Here is a 27,874-nt window from a genome sequence, read left to right as displayed (position 1 = left end):
GTGACTCCATTTGTCCCTTTAACTGCGTGGCCTGATTGCTGCCTTCATATAGTTTTGTGCCTTCTGTTATGATTGCAAAGTCAAAATCTGCCAATGTACCTGCAGGCAATTGGAGATGTTTTTTGGAGAAAGGCTGCAGGATTTAGCTCCACATTTGCAAGGATGCAGGGTGATGTTCTTTCTAAACTCTTAGTGATTAAAGCTGACGTCAAGCAAACCCCTTCCCAGAGCAGTACAAGCCAGAGCAGTAACCGGTGAATTTCCAGCCAATGTGCTATGAAAAGTCAGGCATTTTGCTGTTGTTTGATATATTTCTCACCATCTCTCCCAGGGAAAAAGGTTGATATCAGAGACCTGGACTCTTTTCTGACCGAAATGGGGATGCACTTAGCACTAGAAGAACTCCAAGAAGTGCTGAAGCACATCATTGTGGATGGTGAGCAGCTTGCCACAGCGCTGTGTTCTCTGTAGATCTAAACAACCGTAGACTAAACAATCAAAGATTTGGGGGGGGCGGGGGATGTGTTCAAAGTCAGGCCAAGAAGCTGAAATTTTAAAGTTTCCCACAAAATGAAAATTAAGAAAAAATGGGGCCCATTGAAACATTTCGTCTCAACATTCTCGTTTTGGGTCATTTCATTTTTACTGCTGTATGAGATTAATATCATAGCTCTAACATAGAAAACTGTGAAAATATTTAAAATCATACTTTATTATCCTAGAAGTCAAATGAAATGTTTCAGCGTTGTCCAAACGAAACACAACAACTTTTTCCCGACAAAGCTTCTGTTGAAATTGACCTGTTTCCACGAAATGTTTTGATTTTGACAGAATGACATTTTTCAATGGAAAACTAAGACCACTATCTCTTTCTGCCTTGCTGGCACTTTCTCTTTGCAGGAGATGGGAAGGTAAATGTCAGTGACTTTACGAAGAATGTGATCAGCACACGGAGGGCTTCCAAAGCTGAGAGTAAGTCAAGGCCTAGTGATAAAGTTGGATGAAATGTGGTAGACCTCTGCCTGCCTCTCATTTCTGTAGTAGCAGGGGCCCTGCCTATGGAAGGGACCTCAGGAGGTCATCTAGTCCAACCCCCTGCTCAGAGCAGGACTGTAGCAGAGTGGGTCTCTGCTCCGGCCCGGAAGGGGTTAAAACAGCCCTGGATAAGGGCTGGGGCTGGAGAAAGCAGCCTTTTAGGCTGGGCTGATTGGGGAAGTGGCTGCAGCTGGGGGCCATGCCCCAAACTGAGCGACAGGGCCTAATAAGAAGGCCAGGGAAGCCAAGGGCAGACAGTCTTGCTCTGCCTGTAGAGGGAGAAGGGCCTGGCTGTATAGAACTGACAAGGTACCTAGAGTAAAGCAGGGCTGGGGAAAGGCAGTGGAGCTGAGGAACTCCTGCCTGGAAAGCCCCAGGCTGTGGCCTAGAATTAGGCCAGGAGGTACTGGGGTCCTAGGGTGCAACCCAGGGGTAGGCCAAGGCAGCAGGTCCAAACTCCTTTGCTGATGATGAGTGGCTGATACTGCAGTCTGCCCCAGGGCGTGGGGCTAGACAATGACTGGCAGCAGCCTACACTGAGGCAAAGTGGGGATAGAGGGTGAGGGGTTCCCAGGGAGGGGAAATCCCTAAGGAAAAGGGGTTGCTGCCAGGGGGCAGAACCCCATGTAAAAGGGGCACCAGGGTCCAGGGAGGGACACGAGGCCCATAGCAGGAAACAAGGTGGATCACCAGCCTGCAGAGGGTGCTCCACTGGAACCTGAGCTAATTCCTAAAGTGACCAGCAGGAGGTGCTGTGGGAGTGAGTGATGCCCGGTTACAAGGACCAATCCTCAACTATTTTTTTTTTGCCCCAAGTCCCCAAACAGCCCCTCAAGGATTGAGCCCACAAACCCTGCAGTAGCAGGCCAATGTGAAAACCACTGAGCTATCCCTCCCCACAAAATCATCTGGTCCTTTAGCTCAAGTAGTGGAGAAGTTATGCTTTTAAATTGAACATTTCAGTGGTCACTAGTGACGATCTAACCATCAAGAAAGGAGGGTTTTTTCATTTCCTGGGTGCCCCAGATGTGAAACCTATCCCGGTGCCCAGCACAAGGTCTGAGCAACACGTAGTAGTGAGTAGTGTCCAGGCCCTCTGCACCTGGAAGGATTTCACACAAATTCTCAGCTGCTCTGAGGGGAAGCCCAGGGACAAAACTGGCCAAGAGACTTTATTTATTAGGCCCTTTGCTAATACATTTACTGAGCAACACAACAAGCAGATCCAATTGCTGTCTGGCTACACTGAAATCAGAGGTGTGACTGCAGCACGTGCAGACCTACCCAAGGATAGCACTGATCTTTCTCACCCCAGTAACAATAGCAGTGAAGCCGCGGCAGTACGGGCTAGTCACTCGAGTACATACCCAGCATCCTGGCTTGGCTCGGACAGCCCATGTGGCTGCAGCTTTGCGGTTATTGTTATTCGCGCTAGCTAGATCAGAGCTAGCGTGGGTCTGCCTACATGTGCTGCTTGCAGAGCGGATATACCCTTCTGTCCAGTGTCAGGTCAATGTTCTCCAGCCCTGTGAAACCTCGCTAGGATTTTGGCGTTTAATTCGTTGTCTCTCTCCGTCCAAGGGGACAGGGTTGCTACGAGTCACCTGGACTCCATTCTGGGCAACATTGGGATCTTTTTAACTGAAGAGGAGCTCCAGGAGGCGCTGAAGCACACAGAAATAGACGGTGAGCATTACAGATCTCGCTGGAGACACCCCGATGCTCGTCCCAAGAGAGGGAGTTGGGTACATCCGTATAAAGGGATCTACTTCCCCTTGCTAGCGCAGACCAAGTGCACTCTCACCCCATTCCTGTGGCACCGTCAGCCAGATTTCCCTTTACCCGTGCTAGGCACTTGTATCCTCTGCACTTGAGTGGTTCTCAAGCCTCCTGCGTGCTCCTCTCACAAGGGCACAGCGTGAATGGGTGGAGGGCAGGAGTGGGCGTGTCTGAGAACACGCAGGCTGATGCATGATCCTCATCACTTAGCAAGATGTTCCCCATCCGGCTTCTCGCCACCTACAATGCTGCTGTAAATAGGGCGGCTGCATAGCAAGATTTGTCCTTGGCGTGTTTAACTCGCAAGACTCTGTGCCAGTCCAGCCCAGAATGCCCATCTTCCAGGATGTCTTCTGGAAATGCAGATCAATCCATTACAGCCACTTGTAGGGCTCAGAGGAGCCTTCCCCCCACCCCGCCTCTCGTTTCCTTTTCCCTCCTGCTCAGCCCCGGGATGGAGGGGAAAGAGAGGAGAAAATTCTGTACCACATGAAGTTCAAATATCTAATGGTAATTTCACTGGGCCCAACCATCCCTTGCATTTCACAATGTGTAGCCATTCACACCAGTGCAAACCACTTTGCAAAGGAGAATTGGGTTCAGTCGCGTTCATTGTTTGCACAAATTTAGGCCAAAAATTTTCCGAATTTTCCATTCAGCAGGAAATTCCAGCATTTCAAAAACATGAGTTTGTTCCAAACTGGAATGAAAAATTGAAATTTGTTGCAGAACTGAAAATCCGAATGAATTCTATTCAGAAACATCAGAAGATTTTGTTTCTCTAATGACAAATCACTTGATTTTGACAATGTGAAAATGTTTTGGTTTTGATATGGTAAAAATATCCATTTTGCTAATGTCAAAACATATATATGCTGTATTTTATTATATTTAATATTATATATGCAATTAAATGAATATTTACTATAATAAAAAGTCTAAACAAAATGAATTGAAATGATAAAGTCGAAGCAAATGGCTTTACCGTATTGCTATGAACAGGGCCTCCCGGGGGGGCAAGTGGGGCAATTTGCCCCGGACTCCGCAGGGGCCCCCTCGAGAGTTTTTCGGGGCCCCTGGAGCAGGGTCCTTCACTCACTCTGGGGGCCCCAGAAAACTCTCGCGGGGCCTGGGCCCCCGAAGCTTATTCCACTCCGGGACTTGGGCAGCAGGGGGTCCTTCCGCCTCAGGGCAGAAGGACCTCCCGCCGCCGAATTACCACCAAAGTGGGACCCACCGCTGAAGTGCAGGGTCTTCGGCGGTAATTCGGTGGGGGGGAGCCGCCGCGGGTCTTCGGGGCACTTCGGCACCGGATCCCGGAGCGGAAGGACCCCCTGCCGCTGAATTACCGCCAAAGCGGAGGCCCCCCCGCCACCGAAGACCCCAGACCCCCTGAATCCTCTTGGCGGCCCTCGCTATGAAATGTTTTGACGTTATTGAAACAAAATGAGAGAGTCAGAATTATTCACTTGGACCGTTTCCAGTGGAAAATGTCCTTGAAATTGACATGTTCCTGTGGACTGTTTTGATTTTGACCAAAGTGCCTTTTCCGCTGGGAAAAATCTTCCTTGCGAATGTACCAACCAGCATTCCTGTTCTGCCTCTTCTCCCCTGCAGCGGAGGGGAAGGTGAATTTGAGTGAATTCCTGAAGAGTGTCCAGCGATTGTCCGAAGCCGAAGGTGAGTGACGACTGTCTAACGAAGATGGATGGCGGATGATGACCAGAAGGTGTCACATGTTGTTCAGTTTTCGTTGCCTTTCTCTGGGTGTGTGTAAGACAATTACACAGCATGCAGTCTCCTGTGTCTTTTCTCTGTACATGGCTGGAGACTGTGGTATAATTCCATTTGCTGAAGAGTTTTGAGTCAGTGGACTGATTGATGGTGCAAAGATTGACTGGGCTGCACTCTTAAGGATATGTCTACACTGCAGTCCAAAGGATGGTTGCCGCTCCGGTAAACACATCCAAACTAGCATGGCTTAAAAATAGCACTGTAGAGGCAGCAGTCTAGGCTTCAGCCAGGGTCTACAAGCCCATCCAGGGTGCTGAAGTCCTTGCTGTTGTATCTACGCTGCTGTTTTTAGCAATGAACGCAGGTAAAGCTAGCGCTGGTATGTCTGCCTACGCCACGATCACCCCCGTAATTGCAGTGTAGATACACCCAAAGACAGGCCTGTCCTCATGTCTGAGCATAGGGTTAGGAAGAGATGCCAGGGAATCATAGACTATCAGAGTTGGAAGAGACCTCAGGAGGTCATCTAGTCCAACCCCCTGCTCAAAGCAGGACCAATCCCCAACTAAATCATCCCAGCCACGGTGTCATTCTCCCGTGGATCTCGGCTTTTGTACTGCACGCGTCACCATGGTAGCTGCTTCACTGCAGTGGTGTTAAAGGGTTGCTGGAGATGCTGATTTTCTGACTGGAACTAAAATCGAGGTCCTGCCAGAGCTGTGCAGTCCCTCTGCCCCGATTATTTCAGTCTGTGAGCTCTGGGCGTGTCAGGGCCAGATGTACAGTCACTAACCACGGAGCAGGGAGCTCTGGTCCAGGGAAGCTTCACAGGATCATCAGCTGAGATTTTCAAAGCAGCCTAAGGGATTTAGACGCCCAGCTCCTATTGCAGTGCATGGCAGGACTGAAAACCTCAGCCATCGCCTCTATGGGCAAGGGACAGGACGAGGCCTCAGCTGGACGAGGACCAGAGCAGTCCGCGTCAGGAATGCTGAGCGCCTGCCACTCCCGTTGGCATCATTGGTGGGACCCTTTGGGCTTGTTTCCTGTTTACACTGAGGTGGTTTTACACCACTCTAGTAGGGCAGAGGGGCCTTGAAATGAGTGTAAATGAAATGAACACCCACCTGGATGTCCTTTTGCAACACCAGCAAGGTGGAAAGCGGCCGTCGGTCTCGTCTAAACACACTTCATGCACTGAGTTAACCAGTTTGGAAACTGATTCAGTTAAATCAGTGCAGCCCCCCCTTGTGTGGACACTCTGAAATCCATCTGGGAGCCTTACACTGTTGGCGTAAGTGGGTATTTTTTTACTGGCTCATGCCCCGTTTCCGTAGACCTCTCTGAATCTGAAATAAGAGCATCCACACACAGGAGTTGCTTCAGGTTAGAAGTTGACTTTGTTACATGAGTGCACAGACTGTGCGTATGCCGGCCCTTGGATCTGTAACGTTTTGCACATCTCTAGTCCTGACTTTATGCGGCCATAAAAAAAAAATCTCACGTCAGCATAGGAGCATTCAGTGACTTGGCTAACTCTGTGCTGGATAAAGGCCTTCTGAGCCTCTGGAATTCCCCCCTAGAGTCAGATGGATACGCTGCCAGCGTTTACTGTCCTGAACCGGTGCACAGAATGACATCTTCCTTAGAGACATGACACCATGTTATGCATTCTTTCCTCCCCCCATCCAAAGGGGAAAAGGTTGATGTCGATAACCTGGACTCCATTCTAGCCAACATGGGGATCCATTTAACGGCTGAGGAGTTTCAGAAGGCGCTGGGGGGTGTTACTCGTGGTGGTGAGTAATGCGGCATGTCCCTCTGTCTTCTTCAATGGCGTCTCTGCTGGAGCTGGGAGGGGAGGGGTGTGCACACGCAGATTGTCAGCGACCGGGACTTGGGCAGTCAGGCTTAGTGCTTGGGGCAGGAGTCCGTCGTCAGGAATCGGTGCTGAGGGGCAGGACCGGGTCACCTGGATGATGTATCCCAGCAGATTAGGAGCTGCTGCAATGAATCACACAGACACAGTGTATTGTTTGAAAGTCAGATTCCCCGGACGGCTGCTTTAATAGTATAGCTTGCAGAACGCAGCCTGCAGCGTAGCCAACTGCACTCTCTAGACCCAACCAACACTGAGGTGGACTAATGTGATTCAGCTGCTGGACTCCAGACTCTCCAAGACCCACACGGACCACAGAACGGATTCTTCACCAACGCTATGGGCCCACAGCAGGAGCAGGAGCGATCACAATCCTCAGCAAAGGCTTTGGAGCCGCTGTCGAGCTGCTGCTGCTGCTGGGCTTTGGAGCTTGGTTGCCCAGGGCCTGACTCTGCTGCAGGCCCAGATTCCAGAGTTGCACGTGTGCACGGGTGTTCTGACAAGTGCACGCACGTTTGTACAGGGTGTATGCACACACACGCGCGTGTCAGAACACTCAGGGCTGACGTCAGTCTGCCTCAGGGATAGCTGCTCCATTTCAGCTCAAACCCTCCACGGCGGGGGAATGATCCCCTCTGGGATTGTTTGCTTTTAGTCCCTTTCCTGTGTTCCCACAAGGCCGATTTCCTCTTCTCCAAGCATGTTTTGTTGGCACATTTCCTGCTTTCTAACATGGAGGGACAGCAGTGTGAATAAATCACTGCCCCCCCCATGTCAAGACGCAGAGAACTCGCCCCTTTTCCCAGCCCCACCTCACTGCCCGGTGGAACGATCGGGGGGAAATGTCCAACAAATCGTGGGGAAATCCCCATTGCCCTTTGCACATTTTCATGGGGTTTAGTACTAAATACACCATGGGTATGAGTTGCCCCTCGCTGACGCTGGGGCAGATCCTTCCTGCACTGACTGTAGTGGAGTTACTCCTGATTTATCCGTGTCTGAGTTCAGAAACGGGCCCAAGTCCTTTGTCTGCAAAGATTCTCATTGCAGAGATTCCCATGGACATCACCAGGCCTTGGATCTGGCCTTTGGACCATCTGGCTGAGACTGGGACATGCCAAAGCCAGTGCAAAGAGTCCCCGAAGTGAATGTGAATTGTATTTACACTCACTTTAAAGCTTTTCTGATGCTGCCAGAGCAATGTAAATAGGCCACAGCCTGTGGGCATGTCGGCCCTTGGAGCTGGGGGGTTGATTCCTGGTTGGAAGAGAAATACACTAGCTCTCATGGAATGTGTGAGAAATACTCTCACTAATGCTAAAAATAGAGTGTCATCGTGGCAGCACAAGGGGTGGGAGGAGCTAGTGATCCAGAGTACCAGCCTAGGGTCTCAGACAGGTACATACTCAGGGCGCTAGCTGGTTGTGTCACCGTGGTCACGCCCAGTTTTTAGCATGCTAGCTCAGTCAGCGCTGGCATGAGTGTGTCTCCTCCAGCAGGGAATCATGCCCCCCAGTGCCAGGGGCAAACGTAGCCTCTATCTTGCCATCTGTCTCTGATCTGCATTTCGTCTTGCAGCCGACGGAAAGGTGGAGCTGAAACACTTTATGGAGAGCATGATGGGCACCCGGCGGCCTTCCCAGTGTGAAAGTAAGTCAGGGCTACTGCAACCCAAGCGGCTAAGGACAGGCGGGTGGACAAAGCCATATGTCAATGGAACAATCACTGCACCTGTCAGCATGACATTCCACGCATGTGTGGGCGGCACTGGATTCCTGCTTTATGATTGGCTGGAAATGTTGCTTCGGTCCTGAGTCCCATGTGCCTGGTGGCACAAAGATTCACTCACGCTGGGATTTTCAAAGGGACCTAAAGGAGTTAGGGTTCGACCTGGGAGTCGATGGGCATCGGCATTTAACTCCCTTGGGTAGATTTGAAAATCCAGGCCTGAATGGCAGCCTCCCTGGAGAAGCCATTATCCTCTGGGCACTTGTTGGGAGCTGAGGACATTCAACATATTGAGGGATGTGCTCCTAAGACAGCCCAGAACCAGTACCCCTGCATGGTTCCATCTTTGGGAAGAGTCATTTAAAGGCACAGCCGAGCCCAGCCCCTGAGGGCCGTACTCCATTATTACTCTCTTCTTACTCTGGCAAACCTCCCCAATGATTAAATCTTCCCCACCTATCCTAGGGGATACGGTGGATATCCAGAACCTGGACTGCATCCTGGACAGCATGGGGGTCCATTTAACCAATGAGGAGCTGCAGGAGGTGCTGACACATGCTACTGTTGATGGTTGGTCTTTTGAAACTCACTCTGTGTTCTTTGCGGGGGTCACCCTGAAATCAGCGTAATTGACGGTGAAGATTTGAAATCCTGGTTGTGCGTTGTGCTTGCCAAAAGCCAGTGGTGTGGTGTGTGCACAGCAGGCAACAGGGACAATACATCTGCTTAAAATAAATCCTGGGCCCAGATTCTGCTCCCGTTTACGCTAGAGTAAAGCTGAGTCATGCTACTGCCACCAGAGGACCGACTGACTGATTCCCAGTGACCAGGGCCGGCTCCAGGCACAGCGAAGGAAGCCTGTGCTTGGGGTGGCCAATGGAAAAGGGCAGCATGTCCTGGTCTGCAGTGGCGGGTCCCTCAGTCCTTCTCAGAGGGAAGGACCTGCCGCCGAATTGCTGCTGCCGAATTAAGCAGCGCGGTAGAGCTGCCGCCGATCACGGCTTTATCTTTCTTTTTTTTGCTTCACCGCTTGGGGTGGCAAAAAGGCTGGAGTCAGCCCTGCAAGTGACCATAGTGTCAATGAGACTCTGGCTCAGTGGAATTCATCTGGATTGACACCGCTGGAGAGGGGATCGTGATCTGACCCTTTTAAACGTCAGCCCCTCCCTTTCCCGATCCTAGAACTCTGACCCCTTTCAAGGGTTCCATCCGTTTTTCCTTTAGAAAGAAGAAAGTTCTTAGTCCCTTTTTAAGTGAAAGTGTCTCCATCCCGTGCTAACCATCCTGACTACAGCAATTGGGTCAATTCCCATTGGTCTCTGTGTACTTCAGTGTATGTTGCTTCCTTTGACTCTGAGCTTTATCTTGCAGCCAATGGGAAGGTGAATTTGGGCGAATTTATGAAGGGGGTGAAGACTATCCAGAAATTGCCCCTAGGTGAGGGTAAGTGAGACTCCTACAATACAGGTGGATAGATGGGACTGCACTGAATGAGGCAGGAGACACATGGTGGGGGAAGTGCTGTGTGATCAGGTAATTAAAGGCTATCTCCTAATGAAACTACATAAGGGGGCAGAGTTAAGGTTACTTAAGCGACCTCAACTGCTGCCTTTCCTCACTCCAGAGTATCTGACTTAGGAACCTTAGGCTTTGATCTTGCAAATATGCACAGGCTCCGACTCACTAGCGTGAAGTCTCAATGAAGTCACAGGGGTGAAGTTAAGCACAAGCTTTAGTGTTTGTGGGATTGGGGGCTTACTAGTGTACCTTTAACTGAAGTTTCTGAATGTAGCAATAGTAATCCATGTGGTACATTAGTGAGCTCTCCACGATACAAACCTAAGAGAAACCGTGCTCGCAGATAACTGCTTATCTGAAACGTAGGGGCTGAGCTGTGTGAAACTGGAGTCAGTTAACTGTCTTGGACAAATTAGCCAGAAGGGCAGGATTTTTAATGGGTGGAGTCTTTCCACTTCAGGTTTTTTCTTGATCATGTTCGGAGTTCTTGCTTTATTCAATGCCCAACTTGAATAGCATATGATAAGTTTTCTGCGGAGTTGCAAAGAGGCCGAACGATTTCAATGCCAGCCTAAAGGGCATCAGAGAGACACAACCATGTTGTCGAGCATAATGAATAACCAGCTCCAAAAGCCAAATTCCCTGCTGGAGCTCCCTTAGACTTCAACGGAATTGCACCACCAGCTCATAGTCTTTTAAGGGTTCACTGTCACTTACCATGTAGCACAGACAGGAAGGATGGTTTAATGGCTAAAAGACAGACCTAGAAGCCAAGACACCAGGCCTGTACTCCCCACCTCTGCTACAAACTTTGAGCAATAGCCTAATGAAGTGTGACCTTGAACAAATCACTTAAATGCACCGTGCCTCGGTTTCCCTTCCCAGGGCGAGTGTGAAATTTATTTGACAAAAGTGTGTGAAGGGCTTTGAGATCCTCACATAGCAGCTGCTAGAGAGAGACAAAATATTATTGATATTATTTCCATATCATCAAATCTTTCGCGCGTCCTGGCTGCCCGAAGGGGAAGAGTGCCTAGCTCAGTTGTGTGGGATGACTGCTAAATGTACAAGTCATGAACCAATGCGGTGTTATTTCCTCTCTGTTCCCAGAGGACAAAGTGGATGTGAGGAATCTGGACTCTGTGCTGGCCAACATGGGGATCCATTTAACCCCGGAGGAGCTGCAGGAGGCACTCAAGCATTGCCCTGTTGACAGTGAGCATGTCCACTCCCACTCTGGCTCCATTTGTATTGTCAGAGCCCTGTTGTGTGGGGCGATGCCTCCTGCTGCCAACGTGGTGGTGGGCAGAGGCGATGGGGGTGGCTGCTCCTTCCTTGAACTGCCTGGGCATGTCAAAGGTGCTAACTCCACCCTTGCCTCACCTGACTTCCCCCTTAGACCATCAGGCTGCTCTCTCTTGCAGCCGGCTCTTATGGCCTCAACTGCGTAGCTGGGAACAACCACAACATTGAGGTTCTCAGGCCATGGCCTTTGCCCCTCAAGCTATTCCCCCCATACATCGCCTATGCAGGAGGCTGCAGTAGGGCTGGGCCATAGAGCCAGGCCTCCATGTGGCCATTTCCTGTGTGCCCAGAGGTTCCAGGGTAGCTGGAAGCTGTGTGACATGGGGATGCTATAACGCAGGAGGAACAAAATCCCAGGCCTTATTTGCTCAGCTGCTTCCCTGCCCATGGCCGTGTCCGGCCCTTGTCTCTGAGAGGTGATTTCCCTTGCAGAAGATGGGACAGTCGGCCTGGGCGCATTTATGAAGAGCGTGATGAGAACGCGGAGACCCTCCCAGGCTGAGAGTAAGTGAGAACAGATGTGCTCTCTCAGCACTCAAGGTTGATGTGTCCCCACCCTGGCAGTTGGCAAGTGGTGTCAATGCGGTTAAAGTAGTAGGCGGCGGGACTTGCATATGCTCTGCCCAAACCTACCCTGAGGTCCTCACTCCATTATGACACTTTCCTGATACAGTCAAGCTGCCCCGTTGGCTAAACTGTACATCTTTCCCATGTGTCCTAGGGGATAAAGTGGATCTCCAGAACCTGGATGACATCCTGGGTAGCGTGGGGGTCCATTTAGCCAATAAGGAGCTGCAAGAGGCGCTGAAACATGTGACCGTTGGTGTGTATTTGAAATCTTGCTCTGTGTTCCCTAGCAGGGGGCTTGAAATCAACAGAAATGATGGTGAGCGTTGGAAACCCTGCATTCCTCAGTTTTTCCACATAGAATGGAGGAAGTTCTAAGTAAATTATGGCAATTTATCTCCTTTCGATGCTAATCAACCTGAATTTTGGCTAATCAACCTGCCCCTCAGCCTCTGTGTTCTTTAGTGTCCTGTGACTCTGAGCTGTGCTTTACCTTGCAGCCGACGGGAAGGTGAATTTGAGCGAATTTATGGAGGCAGTGAGGATTGTCCAGAAATTGCTCCCAGGGGAAGGTGAGTGACCATCTAATAATCCAGAAAGAGGTTAGAAGAGAGTGACCTGAATGAGGCTGGTGTCCTCTGGGGAAAAAATAAGGTGTCATCATGTAGTTAAAAACCACCTTTTCATGAATCCGCACAAGGGGCAGAGTTAAGGTTACACCAGAGCCCTTAATGCTGGCCCTTCCTCACTCTTGAGAGCCTGACTTTGTAACCTTAGGCCCTGATCTTGCAAACATGCACTGGTTTTGCTTTTCGCACATGAAGTCTCCTTGAAGTAAAGTTAAGCACATAAGTACTGTTTGTAGTGCTGGGGGTCGTAATAGCATTCATTTACCAGAGGATTTTGTACATAGTAGTAGTAATACTTGTGATATGGGTGAATCATAGATTCTTAGGGTTGGAAGGGACCTTAGGAGATCCTGCTCAAAGCAGGACCAATCCCCAAATGGCCCCCTTAAGGATTGAACTCACAACCCTGGGTTTAGCAGGCCAATGCGTGATATGCTAGTGAACTGTTGAGGATACAAAGCACAGAGGGATTGTGCTTATCGATAGCTCCTTGTCTAGGACAGATTACTATTACTATTCTATTATGATTCATATATTGCCAAATCTCTCTCTCATCCTGGCTGCACGTAGGAGAGTACTGCAGAGTTTAGTTGGTTAAACATTCAAGTACTGAACAAAGCACAGATTCCAATATTTTCTCTCTGTTTGCAGAGGACAAAGTGGCTGTGGGGAACCTGGACTCCATCCTGGCCAACATGGGGATCCATTTAACCCCGGAGGAGCTGCAGGAGGTGCTCAAGCACTGCCCCGTTGACAGTGAGCATGTCCACTCCCACCCTGGCTCCGTTTGTGTTGTCAGAGCCCCGTTGTGTGGGGCGAGGCCTCCTGCTGCCAACGTAGTGGTGGGCAGAGGCATGGGGGGAGTCTGCTCCCCCCTAGTGCTGCCCAGGCTTGTCAAAGGTGCTGACCCCACCCTCACCTCACCTCGTCTGCTCTTCCTCTTTAGATCAAAAGGCGGCTCTCGCTTACAACCCACTTTTTTGGCCTCAAGGGGGCAGCTGGGAACAGCTAGAGTGTGAAGATTCCCAGGCCATGCTCCTTCCCCTCCAGCGATTTCCCCTTACCCCCTCTCTACAAGAGGCTGCAGTGGGGCAGGACCATCGAGCCAGAACCCCATGTGGCTATTTCCTCTGTGCACAGGGATTCCCGGGTAGCTGGAAGCTGCCTTTGCACCCCAGAGGTGGCTATAAAACAGGCCCCACTCGCTCAGATTTGTGGCCTTTGTCTCTCAGTGTTGCCTTCCCTTACAGCAGACGGCAAAGTCAGCCTGAGTGCTTTTGTGAAGAGCATGATGAGTACGCAGAGACCCTCCCAGGCGCAGAGTAAGTGAGTACAGATGCTCTCTCTACACATTCATTATTGGTGTGTCCCTCCCCGGACAGTAGGAGACAGGTGTAGATGAGGGTTAAAGCAGGGGGACCTTGCACATTCTCTGCATAAGCCAAACCCTGATGTCCTTACTCTGTTATTACTCTCACCTCACTCAGGCAAAGCTCCCCAGGGTCTAAATTATAGATCTTTCTTTCCCATGTAACCTAGGAGACAATGTTGATATCCAGAACCTGGACTATATCTTGGACAGCATGGGGGTCCATTTAACCAATGAAGAGCTACAAGAGGTGCTGAAACATGTGACCGTTGATGGTGAGTATTGGAAACCTCACTGGTTTTGGTGGGGGCCTTGAAATCAGCAGAATTGATTTGGAACCTTGGAAATCCAGAAGACAGTGGTGAGATGGGTGAACAATAAAGACTAGGGAAAAATCAATCCTAGCCCCAGTGTCTTCTCCCACTTACACTGGCGTAAATCTGGCGTAACCCCACTGACGCCAGTGACCTGATTGGCTGATGCCCATTTACACAAAGGCCAATGTTCCCCATGCTCGCAGTGTGAAGGGGGCATAAAGTCAGATAGAATTATATGTGAACCCCGACTAAAGTAATGTGAAATGACCGTCGCGTAAATGAGACTCTGCTCCAATTGAGTTAATCTGGATTTACATCACTGGATACGGGAGCAGGATCCTGCCCTTTAAATGTCGTGCCCCACCTGTTCCCAATCCCAACACGGTGACCCCTTTCCAGGAGTCCATCCCGTTTCTGTTTTGAATGAAGATAGTTCAAAGCAACTTCCGTGGAAGTATGTCTTCCAGTGCTACCTTACCTGAACTGTAGCAATGAGCTCAATGCCGCTCTGCCTCTTTGTTGTGTGGGGCGAGGCCTCCTGCTGCCAACGTGATGGTGGGTGGAGGTGATGGGGGTGGCTGCTCCTTCCTAGAACTTGCCTGGGCTTGTCAAAGGTGCTAACTCCACCCTTGCCTCACCTGACTTTCCCCTTAGACCATCAGGCTGCTCTCTCTTGCAGCCAGCTCTTATGGCCTCAGCTGGGTAGTTGGGAATAACCACAGCATTGAGGTTCTCAGGCCGTGGCCTTTGCCCCTCCAGCTATTCCCTCCATACACCCTCTGTGTAGGAGGTTGCAGTAGGGCAGTGACATAAAGCCATTGTCCCACATGGCCATTTCCTCTGTGGACAGAGGTTCCCTGATGGCTGGAAGTTGCCTTTGTCGCACCAAAGCAGTCTAAAGCAGGAGGAACAGAGCCCGGAATCCAAGGCTCAGCCGCTTCCCTGCCCGTGGCCGTGTTTGGCCCTTGTCTCTGAGTGGTGCTTTCCCCCCAGCGATTTCCCCCTCCCCCCTTTCTACAGGAGGCTGCAGTGGGGCAGGACCATCGAGCTAGAACCCCATGTGGGGAAGGAGTTGGAATAGGGCGGGGGAAAGATGAGAAGAGACAGGCTAGGGGCGAGGCCTCATGGAAGGGGTGGGTTGGGGTGGGGCTGGGGGCAGAGGGGACATCAAGCCCCCCGAGAAAAGAGGGGAAACTGGCCCCTATGGTCACTACGCTGACAGGAAAGCTCTCTCCCATTGACTTAAAGCATCGTCATTAAAGTGCTCCAGCGGCGCAGCTGTGCCGACACAACGTTTTAAGGGTAGACCTGTCCTCAGTCACCCAGCGTGCACATTAAAAGCCCTCGGTGTTGAATGTGACTCTGCTCCCACTGGCTTCCCTTGGCACTGCACTAGGCCATTGCTGAGCGCTTTGCTTTTCAAAACCCCACCCTCCAAGGTCCGGCCACGATTTTCAAAACTGCCAGCCCAAAGGTAGGCAGCTGGGCCCAGATTTTCAAGAGTGCCCAGTGCCCACGAGTGGGCCACGGTTTCCAGTGAGCCCTGCTCCTGTCTGAGCCTCTGAAGGGAGTGGCCTGATTTCCAGAAGTGCTCAGCACTCGCCCACGTCCCTGGAATTGAACAGGAGAAGGTGGTGGTTTAGCTCTCTTAAAAAATTAGGCTGTTGATTTAGGTTCCTCCATATGGCTCAGCTCCTCAAAGCTACGTATGCCCAGAACTCCCATTGAAGTCAATGGGCGTTAGGCACCTACATTTTACCTTTGAGGATCTGGACCTTTGGGTTCCCTTCAGGCCCCCTCTTGTGAAAATACTGGCCCCAGTTTTAATGATTTTGCACTTCGGAAAGCCCTCTGAATTCCTCTTGAATGAATGCAGTCCCGGGGGGTGGGCCCTGACTCTACACATGGGAGGGTAAGCGCCTCATGTCAGTCAAGATTGTAGGCTCCCCAGACCGCCGGGTTCTGCACAGCTCCAGCATGCTCGGAGTCATACATTTCAAACAGAACTTGACTTACCCTTGGTGGAAAAGATGCTGCTATCGCATGTCTTACACTGTTCCACTGAGAATGCAGGGAACTGGATCCTGGAAAAAAGCAGCAAGCACCAGGGTTACGGGGTTTAAGGGAATGATCCGGCAAATCCGACACGCAAGAGTAGTGCCTCCGGAAGTCAGTGGCGCTACTCGTGTGAGTAGAGACTGCAGAACTGCACTCAACATTTGTTACCACCGGCTGTTTTTAAGAGAGAGAATCTGCCACTAAACAGGAGCAGGCAGTTTCCACTGAGGTGCTGGCGATGTCGAAACTCTTATTAAAACACGAGAACCAGCTGAGCCTGGCAGGGTTTTGATTCCCAGTGGCATTAACAGTTTTACAGCCATACAGAAGAGGCAGAATGACCTACTCAGCCCCAGACTCCTGATCAGATCTTGGACAAGGCACTTAGGGCCAGATTTTTAAAGGCAGTCAGTCATCTAAAGAAGTAGATAGGCACCTAGTAACCGTTTTGTAAAAATTGAAAATCCCACGAGGCCCCTGTGCGCATCTGTAGGCCCCTAAATGCCTTTTAAAAATCTGGCCTTTAAAAAAATAATCTGCCTCAGTTTCCTTATCTGTAAAATGAGGATAATAGCACTGCCCTGTCTCTTTAATGTTGTGAGGATAAATACCGCAAAGATGGTGAGGTGCTCCAATAATCACTTTGGATCAACACACCTGAACAAGAACGTCACTTCCCAGTATACCCAAAGGGTCAAGCTCACCCATGAACAGAGGGCTTGCGCCATATAAGCCCTAGCTGGAGGTCTTTCATGGGACTGAAATGGCACTTATACTGGCTCTCTTCTCTGCCTGGGGTGAATTTCACTAGTGCCTTCAGCACCATCAGCAAAAGCCAAAAGGATCCTTCACTTAATATATTGCACTTCATTATTCAAAAGTGGCAAACCACCAGCTCTCGTGGGTGTGAATTCTGCTCTGTGTCTACATGCACACTGGCGTAACTGAGAGCAGAATTTGGCCCAAGATGAGTGGGTTGGGTGCTGGGCTGCAGTTACAGTGGTGTTACACCATTTTAACTCTGTTGGGCCAGATCCATTGAGGTTGATGGAGCTATACTGGTTGATGGGATCTGGCTCCAGTAGAGATTTCTGATTTGCACCAGTGTCTGTGAGAGGAAGATTTGGCCCCAGTGGCCTTAATTGAGATTTTTTACATCTCAAAGAGGTGACGTCAAAAGGTCTAAGGGGCTCTGCTATTTCAAATTACGAGTAAGATTCGGAATGGTTGTCCTAGCTACAGGAAAGCAAACAGTAAAACCTCTAATCCTTCTATCTACTTTAAGGGGACAGAGTTGATCCTCATCACCTGGACTCCATCCTGGCCCACATGGGGATCTACTTAACCCATGAGGAACTGCAGGAGGCGCTGAAATTAGTAACAGTGGATGGTGAGTCTTTCAGGTCTCCCTGTGCTACATGGTAGTGTTTGTGTCAGTGCCAGAAAACTGGGCGAATGCCTGAGCCACATTTTCCCTTACAGCGGATGGGAAGGTGAATTTGAGCCAGTTCATGCGAGGAGTGAGTGCTGCCCAGCCAATGACCAAAGGACCTGGTGAGCGAGAGTCTCAGAGGAGTTGCCGTGTTAGTGTGTATCAGTAAAAACAATGAGGAGTCCTTGTGGCAACTTAAACTAACAAATTTATTTGGGCATAAGCTTTTGTGGGCTATAACCCACTTCATCAGATGCATGGAGTGGAAAATACAGTAGGCAGGTATAAATACATAGCACATGAAAAGATGGGACTTGCCTTACTGAGTGGCAGGTCAGTGCTAACAAGGCCAATTCAATCAGAGTGGATGTGGCCCATTTCCAACAGTAGACACGAAGGGGTGACTATCAACAGAGGAGAAATTACTTTTTGTAGTGACCCAGCCACTCCCAGTCTTTATTCAGGCCTAATTTGATGGTGTCAAGTTTGCAAATTAATTCCAGTTCTGCAGTTTCTCATTGAAGTCTGTTTTTGAAGGTTTTGTTGATGGATGGCCACCTTTAAGACTGTTATTGAGTGTCTGGGGAGATTGAAGTGCTCTCCTACTGGTTTTTGAATGTTACAGTTCTTGATGTCTGATTTGTGTCCATTTTTTTTTTTTGCATAGAGACTATCCAATTTGTCCAATGTACATGGCAGAGGAGAATTGCTGGCACATGATGGCATATATCACATTGGTAGATGTGCAGGTGAACAAGCCCCTGATGGTGTGGCTGATGTAGTTAGGTCCTATGATTCTGTCCCTTGAATATATATGCGGACAGTAATGCAGTTTGTTGCAGAGATTGTTTCCTGAGTTAGTGTTTCTGTGGTGTGGTGTGTAGTTACTGGTGAGTATGTGATTGGTTGCGGGGCTGTCTGTAAGCGAGGACTGACCTATCTCCCAAGAACTGTGAGAGTGAGGGATCGTCCTTCAGGATAGGTTGCGGATCCTTGATGATGCGCTGGAGAGGTTTTAGCTGGGAGCTGTAGGTGATGGCTACTGGTGTTCTGTTACTCTCTTTGTTGGGCCTGTCCTGGAGTAGGTGACTTCTGGGTACCCTTCTGACTCTGTCTGTGCTAAGCACCCTGGTCACTGTTCCGTTGCTCTCCGGCAGTTCCCCAGAGTGACGTGCTGAGAGATGGTAACGTGTGGGTAGAGGTTGGTGTCTCTTAAATGGCTTCTGCTGTCTGTCTCTCAGGCAGGCTGTAAAACAGGCAAAAAGCCATTCTGGTCACAAATGTTGCTGGGGGTTACGGATTGTCTGGGCACATGGTGTGGTGAGGTCATAATCACATAGTCTAATGCCCACGGCTGAGCAGGGTTGGGAGCTGGTGAGTTGAATGAAGCTTGTGGCAATTTCCACTTCCTGGGCATCCCGAAGTTGATTGTGCTTCATTAACTATTGTTTAACCTTTTTTACTCTCTCTCTTGCACAACAATGGGGACTTAGGACACGAGTCAGTCAGGGTGGGGCAGTACCGAGGCCATATTTCAGGTGTGTCAGGGCAGGTTTAGCTGCTTGGCAGAAGCCCCAGTGAGATCAGTATCTCATGGCAGCGGGGGGTAAGTCAAGGCTCTGGAGAGCTCAGAGTACCTCAAGCCCAGGGCTGCTTAAACTTGGAGGAGTGTCATGATTCTGGATGCAAGTCACAGAGCTGATGGCCCCGATCCATGAGGTGAGGAAGCCGGGAAAGAACAGGGAAGCTAGCTCTTAGTCCCCCACTCCTTAGCTAGCCCCATTGCCCATAAAATCTGAGCACCTCCAAGGCATTAATATATTTTCCCTCATGACCCCCACCTGTGAGGGAGGAGAGTGCCATTATCCCCATTGTACAGATGGGGAAATGGAGGCACAAAGCAGCTAAGTGCTTGCATAGCAGCGCATCACTCAGGGGTTCCTTTCTGAGTCTGTAGAGTGGCCTTCCTCCTGCCACCCTCCTCCTTAAAGCTCTGGAATCAAAGGAGGTTTAAAGTAGGAGGAAGGAGAAGAGCCTCTGACCCTCTCTGCATGTTTGTCTTACACCCCAGAGAAATCTCAGACGACCTTTGGCCTGATCTCTGAAACCAATATGACACTGAAATCCCTGCCGAAGAAGATGATGTTGAAACCCCTGCCAAAAAAGACCAGCGGGTGAGTGTGGAGGTGTCTGGGCTGCCATCGCCATGGATTGCCAGGTCCTCTGAACAGGATCCCTGCCTTCACTCCTGCCAGTAAAATACCCAGCACGCTTGGTGCAGTAATCAGCATTAATTACCCTTTTCTCCAGCTGAAGGAGCTGGCTCTGATGGACTCTCCCATGCCCCCCTGTGGCTGTAATACCGCGTGTGTGTAACTGAGTTTCTGTCTTTCTTTTTCTTCTTGTTTTTATAGAAAATATAAACACATAACGAAACAAAGCATATATAAATACACGCACCAGATAGAAATAAACTCTCAGGAACAAAATTCAACCTTCATTATTTGGAAAACCTGGTGTGGGGTGGGGGAACCCTGGACTCATACAGGTCATGCAGGGCATCAGTTAGTAAAGTGACTAATTAGATAAATGAGAACATAACTTATGAGTAACAGGAACTAATATATACTCAGCTGCAAAAGTATGCAATCATTTCATGTGTGACCAGACAGCCTCATAGTTTTCCCAAGTGTTTCTATTAGACAGAGTCATTTTTTCCATTAATGCCACAGGAGGGAGGTCACTAAGCCAGGCTGTAAATAAAGGAGGAATTGCAGATTTCCATTTCTCAAAATTAACTCTTTTGGCCACTAAACTAGTGACTGCAATTCACTTCTTATTCTTACTGGTAACAGCAACTCCTTCATCACCCCTCAGATACACAGGCTTGGAGAAGGAAAGGGCGCACACAGCGGTTTTGAGAGACCACTGAATATGGCATTCCAGAACATGTGCATTTCTGGACAGGTATAGAAGATGTGCAAAAGGTTGGCGCATGGCTGTTTGCATATCCAGTATTCGCTGTGCGTTGCCTTAAACGCATGTTCTGGAGTCCAGTTGTGCCTGTTTAATATCTTGTTCTGGAAGAATCACAAGGATAAAGAACTTGAAGTATCTTGCGCGTTAATACAGATAGCCTTTATTCTCACAATGGAAACCTGGGAGGATACGTTTGTTTTCCCATTTTCCTTTTAGATTGAGAGTACCGCAAAGCATTAAGCCGTCTAAGTAATTCCTACAAAATGACTTTTGTTTCCATATTTCTTAAGATCCTCTTCTAGAGGTGAAAGAGTTGAAAAGGACCAATCGTCCCCTATCCTGGCATGAATCCTTGATCATAGCTGCTGAAAGAAGGACCTGTGAGGCAGTAATACCGGATATTTGTTACATGTATAATCGAAGGAGGCCAGTCTATCATCTTGTGCTATAGCTTTAATTTTTGTTAAGACAATTTGGATGGAAAAAGGATTAAGCATGGAGCTGGCCATGATCCTGATGCATGGGTTATCCCATAGTGATACGAGAAGAGAATTAGTAAGCTTGGATGCTGTGATCATCTTAGTGCATTGCAGGATGCTCCACGTAGATGCAAAGATTGGACTTTTCCCTAAGGGTGTGATAGCTTTATAAAAGAAGAGAGGAAACCAAATGGCATAGCTAAGCTTTTTTCTATCTCAAACCCGCCCGGGTGTGTATGCAGAGCAACTGGAGGGGAACCACCTTAAAACAGGATGCATTTGGAATGCTAAATAATATAAATACAGATCTGGCAACCTCATCTCCAGTTGCCTAGTATTTTTAAGAGTCTTGTGTGGCAAGTGAGGCTGGTTTTTATCTCACATAAATTACACGATAAGCCTATCTGTTTGAGCAAAGAGTGAGGGAGAGACCTTGAAAGGCAACAGGCTAATGATATACAATCAATATTGGGCAGATATTCATTCTGGCTGTTTCTGTTCTCCCCAGTAAGGCTATAGGGAGGAGACGCCACCTCTCTACATCCTTGGACAGTTGTTTTTATATGTAGTCCATATTTATAGAAACAATTTGGGGAAGATTAGGACAAAACACCTAAATAAGTTATTTCCTTGCATATTGGAAATGGAAAATGCTGAGACTGAGAAGGATCTGGTCTTTTGGATACATTCGTTGCTTGTGATTTATTCCAGTTGATGCAAAAACCAGAGCTCACCAGAAATGTAAGCTACACTCTATAATGATGAGATTAATAAGGATGGATTCTTCAATAGTACAGAAATGTCATCAGCATATAAACTGATCTTGTATTCTTTTCTGTTTATAGTCACACCTTCAGTGACTGCAGACACATGTACCTTGCCAGCGGCTTAAGAGAGAGATTAAAAAGGAGAGATAAGACGGGACAGCCATGTTGTGTCCCTCTTTCTAGCTGAAATATGGGAGAAATAACTCCATTCGTTGACAGTACAGCAAGGGGAGAGTTGAATTACACACTCAGCCAATTCAGGAATATTGATCCAAATCTGATTTTGTTTTTTTTAGGACAGCCATCAGATGAGGCCATTCAACCCTATCAAAGGCCTTCTCTGCATCTAGAGATAGGGCTATGGAGGAACATCTAACAGCTGAGCTTGCTGGATCAAGTGAGCAATTTTTCTCGTATTCTCAGCAGCCAGTCTTCCTTTCACGAAACTATCCTGATCTGCGTGTGTAACTGATGGCATGCAGCTGCTACAATTTTTGCAATCTGTGTAGAATAGAGATATAGGACGGAAGTTGACACCGTTGTGACCACCCTTGTTCTTCTTTAATATGAAAGTAATTAAAGCAGGTCTCGTGTTATGAAACATGGTTCTACTTTGGAATGTTTCAGTGAAGACCTTTGAAAGAACAGAAGAGAGCTGATTTCAGAATGTTTTGTAGAAATCTGCTGGAAAGGCAGCCATCCATCCCAGGGGCCTTGCTGGAGTTCATGTTTTTCGTAGCCTGTTCAGTTTCTGGTGTTGAGAAAGCTTTGTCCATAAACAACACTTGTTCTGAAGTTAGGGTATTAAAAGGCAGGTCTTCAGTTAAATGATCCAATTGATTAGAGTCAGGTTGGTTGACTGATTTATATATAGCTTGATAAAGTTGCTTACATTGATTATTTATATCTGTTGGTTCCAGGATTGCCCTCCCGTCTTCTCGGAATAAGGAAGAAATATTGTTTTTGGCTAGTACCATCTTAAATCTTCTGGCAAGCAGCTTACCTGCATTATCTCCCCATTCATAATAGCTTTGTTTTACCCTGTTGAGTGTAAATTTGAATTTGGCAGGATAAGCGTTCATTATATTTGGCATTGATAATGTAGGAGGTTTTCATTATTTGGGTCCGTCTTGTGTGTTTTCTCCAACTCAGCTATTTCCTTGGCCGAAAAGTCTCGTAACTTGAGTCCTTCCCTTTTCTTCTGGGAGGCCTACCTTATGCACTCACCCCCTATAGCAGCTTTCAGAGCTTCCCAAAAGATGTGTCTGAGGTAACTGAGTGCTTATTTTCTTGTATAAAGTGAGAGACGACAGAATCAGCTGTGCAATTAAATTTTGCATCTTTTAGTAGTAGCAGTGCGTTCAGCTTCCAGCGAAGACTTTAACGAGGTGTAACCAGCATCTATGATAAGTATAATTGGAGCCTGATCTGAAATTATCAATAGTGCTTCCAGGCATGATGGAATCAGTTCTGAAGACACAAGAAAAATCCAATTCTAGAGTGAGAAGAATGTACTGCAGATAAATAGGTATATTCATGCTCCTTGGAGTGTCTTAGTCTCCAGACACCTTTTAAATCAAGTTCATTAATTAGTAGTAAGGGTTGCCCTATTGTGCTTTGAGTGCTGGGTCTCATGTAATTGGATTTGTCCAGACATCTGTCTAGCACAGTATTCCAATTGCCTCCCAGTATTACAGGAGTGTCTTTTTTTAATTAGAAAGAATGTCTGCAATGTCTTTGAAAAATTCAGAATTACCTCCACTTGGATTGCAAATGCTTCCTAGAATAAACTTTTTTGAGTTGGAACAGCTTCAGGAAGAACATTTCTTTCTTCAGGATCAAACCAAGACTGTGTACATTGAAAAGTTAATACTTTTATGAATGAAGATGAATGTGCCACTGTTCTTAGAATTCAGTGATGAATGATACTCAAGACCTACCCACATCTTCTTGACTCTATCCACATCTATTTCTGCTAGATGAGTTTCCTGCAACAAAGCTACCTGGCACCTTTTTGATCTAAGATGTCACATGATTCTAATTGTTTTAGAAAGTTGATTAAGTTCCCTCATATTCCAGGTGCACATTCATGGCAAAATTTAAAAGATATATTAAGATATAAAACCTGATTCTAAAGATACATATTTCCCCATTGATATTGTAAAACCACATCTCTAGGATATGGTTTATATTTATACATATTAGACACTAGTTAGTTTTAAATTAATTTATGCCTTCAGTTGAGCCTCTAAGTGTGTAAGGTGTACAAAAAGATCTGTAGTTAACTGTCATGTGTCTTACAAATATACTTTGGGATAGAAAACAACAAAAAGTAAGACTTAGAACAAGCCAGAATGGGCAAGGTCATATCCTGATGGCTTCAGTTCTATCTCTCCTCCCCTCTCTATATTATCTAATAATATCCTACACATCTCTAAATGCATATTTTAAGTCAAATCTTACCCTGTAAATATCATTGGGTATTCTAAGAACATGTATAATATATTCCTACCTACAGAAGTTTTGATGTATAGTTACGTGTGTGTGTACACACACACGCGCGCACACGTAACTATATACATACACACACGCGCGCACACGTAACTATATACATAGATACACACACACACACACGCACACAACTATATACACACACAGACTCATATGAAAATTTACAATTGTTTTGGTAAATCAAGTATAAATTAGTACAAAATCTAAATACAGAAAATACAACATAAAGTTTCATATTCATAGTATTTCATATGCCCTGCACAAATTGAATAACTAATGCAGGGGTTGGCAACCTTTCAGAAGTGCTGTGCCGAATTTTCATTTATTCACTCTAATTTAAGGTTTCGCATACCGGTAATACATTTTAACATTTTTAAAAGGTCTCTTTCTATAAGTCTATAATATATAACTAAACTATTGTTATATGTAAAGTAAATAAGACTTTTGAAATGTTTAAGATGCTTCATTTAAAATTAAATTAAAATGCAGAGTCCCCCTGACTGGTGGCCAGGACCCGGGCAATGTGAGTGCCACTGAAAATCAGCGCGCATGCCACCGTCTGCACCCGTGCCATAGGTTGCCTACCCCTGAACTAGTGCTATTTAAGGTTAGATTATAGTCTGTTTTCTGTGTCAAGAATATTGACTGTTCCACAAGGGAACAGTCCTCTCAGGCAAAGCTAGTGAAGAGATTCAGTCTAGCAGAGCAAGCTGTGATGATTAGTGCAGATAATACTTCAGGCAGTAGATGGTGCTATATCCCCCAGCTTAGTGTTAAAGGGTTACTCTGTGCATTGCGTTGCTATGCATTTGTTATGGCTCAGTTTTAAAGGCGATGAACTGAAGAATTGAGCCTACCTGGTTATTTGCTAGGAATTGGAAGTTTGTGTAAGTGACTTACCATGTCTACAGGGATACCTAGAAAAACAAACTGATTTTTAAACTTGTTGAAGTTTGCTTTGTACTGGTTTCAAAAGACCCATTCTGCTATTTTTTGGTCAAATATGATCTCAGTCTTTGAAGCGTCTGCCAAGCTTCAGAAGGGGGTTGGCAAAATCCCGCAGTGCATGCTGAATCCCTGGGGAAGGTGAATGGGTACTTGATGCTGTATCTGACGTTGGTCCCCCTCAGGATTTGCTCTATGCCATTGAATGCAGCCCTCTTTTTGTTAAAGAAGTCAGGGAAAAGAGATTTTGTGGCCTTTGTACATAAGATTGTCAGTTTTTCTAGCAGCATTCATTGACATTAGTTTATCATTGAACTTCAGCGGCTTGATGATGATGGGCTTGGGCTTGTCGGATTCCCACCGTCTCGTACCAGGCGTTCGATGAGCCCTTTCAACATCTAGTGGGGGAAGCTGAGGGTGGACTTTAAATATGCCAGGGATCAGCTTCTGAAGAAAGCTGATAATATGCACCTTCTCCATACCCTCAGCAATGCCCAAGAGGTGAAGCTTGTTTCTTCAAATTCTCTTTTCTAAGTCATCCTGGTCTTCTTCCAGTTTGTCTAGTCTGAGCTTTGAGGAGGCCGTTTCTTCCTTAATTTCACTGCTTTCAAGGGCAGCCTTTGGCAGCCAATTTTCCAAGTGAGCCATTTTGGGATTTTGCATCACACACATCTTTAGAGAGGCCACAGCTAACTCTGAAGATTGAATTCAGGTGACCAGTGAGGAATTCTTTCAGTGTCGCGATATCCTGGGCTAGGTTCTGCTGTGGCCTTCTAATCCCCCTTCAGCTACTTGGGTGATGCAGGCTGAGGTCTTCTACTGCTTCTCATGTATTCATTGGGATCCATATTCAGCAGTCTGAAGTTTATCCAAGTTTAATTTAACCTTTTATGGCAGAAACGTATTGCCAGTCTGCTAGGAAAGTAATGATTAGAGACGAATTGATGTGAGGAGGTCCGGGACGAAGCCAGCATGTTCCTCACAGATATCACGTGATCCTGGAATTTCATTCTTTCTAACACTATAACTTAGCAAAAGCTGGGGCTCCCAAAATCAGCTACCTCACCACTGATGCTTTCTCCCCACTGCTTTCCAGGGGAGCAGAGGGAGCAGGCTCACTGGGTGGGAGCCCAGCAGCGGCAGAGTTAAAAGGTTAATGGCTTGGCTTTTCCCTGGTGCTGAGCACCCACATCTCCTGTGGAAGTCAGTGAGAACTGTGGGGGACTCAGACATTTGCAGAGCTCAGCCCGTAAATGCTAAAGTCTTTATGCAGCCCTGAGGAAGTTATGGGGATTGGATAAGAGGGCAGAATCGGACCCTAGAAGTGTCTCCTGAGTGACCCCACAGTATCTCAATAGTGTTCACATCTATGTACAACTGATGTGAGAGCAGAATCAAATAATAAACTCTTCTCTGTTAAATTAGTCAATAGGGTTCCACCAGTGTAGCTGAGAGAGGCGTTTGGCCCCCTGCATCACATCCTGCCCTCAATCCATGCGCTCAGCTGCTGTTCCATCAACAGGAGCTGCACATCTGCAGAGGAGTGTTGGTTTGCATCTTTTAATTGCCCTTCTTTCTTCTTGAATGTTGAACAGCAGGGAGTTATCTGGCATCCTCCTAGACAGGAATAAGTGCAAAGCAGCAAAGAACCTGACCAAGGACCAGCTAGAAGGTAACGATGCCCCAGTTATCTGTCTTTCACCTTGAAAGGCAGGTTGACAAAAAGACCATTCACGGTTTATTCTTTAGCTTATTAGATCTTTATTATTTCTACTGCAGTAGCAACTGCGAGGACAGCCCCCACCTGAGGTCGAGGCCCCTTCTGCTGGGCACTGTACAGACCCAATCCCTGCCCCAAACACTTTACAATCGCAGCTGACCAGACAGACCAAGGAAATAGGGCTGACAAGCGATTAAAAAAACGCATTGTGATTAATTGTGCGATTTTTAAAAAGTCATTGCGATTCATTGCATGATTAACCGCACTGTTAAACACTAATAGAACACCGTATATTTTTGAGTGGTTTCTACATTTTCAAATATATTGATTTCAATTACAACACAGAATACAAAGTGTACGGTGCTCACTTGGACTGTGAAAAAACAAAAGAAACAGTATTTTTCAATTCACCTCATACAAGTGCTGTAGTGCAATCGCTTTATAGTGAAAGTGCGACGGAGAAATGTAGAATTATGTACAAAAAATAACTGCACTCAAAAATAAAACAATGTAAAACTTTAGAGCCTACAAGTCCACTCAGTCCTACTTCTTGTTCAGCCAATCGCTCAGACAGACAAGTTTGGTTACATTTGCAGGAGATAATGCTGCCCACTTCTTATTTACAATGTCACCTGAAAGTGAGAAAAGGCATTCGCATGGCACTGTTGTAGCCGGCATTGCAAGATATTTACGTGCCAGATGCGCTAAAGATTCATATGTCCCTTCATGCTTCGACCATCATTCCAGGGGACATGCGTCCATATTAATGTTGGGTTCTACTCAATAACGATCCAAAGCAGAGCAGACCGATGCATGTTCATTTTCATCATCTGAGTCAGATGCACCACCAGAAGATTGATTTTCTTTTTTTGTAGTTTCCGCATCAGAGGGTTGCTCTTAAGACTTTTGAAAGCATGCTCCACACCTTTTCCCTCTCAGATTTTGGAAGGCACTTCAGATTCTTAAACCTTGGGTTGAGTGCTGTAGCTGCCTTTAGAAATCTCACATTGGTGTCTTTACATTTTGTCAAATCTGCAGTGAAAGTGTTTTTAAAATGAACAACATGTGCTGGGTCATCATCCGATACTATAATATGAAATATATGGCAGAATGCAGGTAAAAC

At 47.3% G+C, this 27,874-nt stretch overlaps 1 protein-coding gene across 1 annotated transcript in view; it reads left to right on the top strand.

Annotated features, from left to right (window-relative positions):
• The window catches only part of EFCAB3 (EF-hand calcium binding domain 3), a 64,362-nt gene that overhangs the window by 22,441 nt on the left and 14,047 nt on the right, over positions 1 to 27,874 (top strand). The window contains exons 11-28 of the mRNA XM_030541340.1: positions 332 to 436; positions 901 to 972; positions 2,617 to 2,721; positions 4,432 to 4,494; positions 6,243 to 6,347; positions 8,006 to 8,077; positions 8,621 to 8,725; positions 9,527 to 9,598; positions 10,784 to 10,888; positions 11,411 to 11,482; positions 11,700 to 11,801; positions 12,046 to 12,117; positions 12,826 to 12,930; positions 13,425 to 13,496; positions 13,714 to 13,818; positions 17,204 to 17,308; positions 19,422 to 19,524; positions 26,627 to 26,703. Of these exons, the coding sequence (XP_030397200.1) occupies positions 332 to 436; positions 901 to 972; positions 2,617 to 2,721; positions 4,432 to 4,494; positions 6,243 to 6,347; positions 8,006 to 8,077; positions 8,621 to 8,725; positions 9,527 to 9,598; positions 10,784 to 10,888; positions 11,411 to 11,482; positions 11,700 to 11,801; positions 12,046 to 12,117; positions 12,826 to 12,930; positions 13,425 to 13,496; positions 13,714 to 13,818; positions 17,204 to 17,308; positions 19,422 to 19,524; positions 26,627 to 26,703 (1,617 nt within the window). The remainder of the gene's footprint in view (positions 1 to 331; positions 437 to 900; positions 973 to 2,616; positions 2,722 to 4,431; positions 4,495 to 6,242; positions 6,348 to 8,005; positions 8,078 to 8,620; positions 8,726 to 9,526; positions 9,599 to 10,783; positions 10,889 to 11,410; positions 11,483 to 11,699; positions 11,802 to 12,045; positions 12,118 to 12,825; positions 12,931 to 13,424; positions 13,497 to 13,713; positions 13,819 to 17,203; positions 17,309 to 19,421; positions 19,525 to 26,626; positions 26,704 to 27,874) is intronic.

Source organism: Gopherus evgoodei, chromosome 23 (assembly GCF_007399415.2).
Source record: "Gopherus evgoodei ecotype Sinaloan lineage chromosome 23, rGopEvg1_v1.p, whole genome shotgun sequence".
NCBI classification, from domain to species: domain Eukaryota; kingdom Metazoa; phylum Chordata; order Testudines; family Testudinidae; genus Gopherus; species Gopherus evgoodei.
This window is presented reverse-complemented; position numbering and strand designations above follow the sequence as displayed.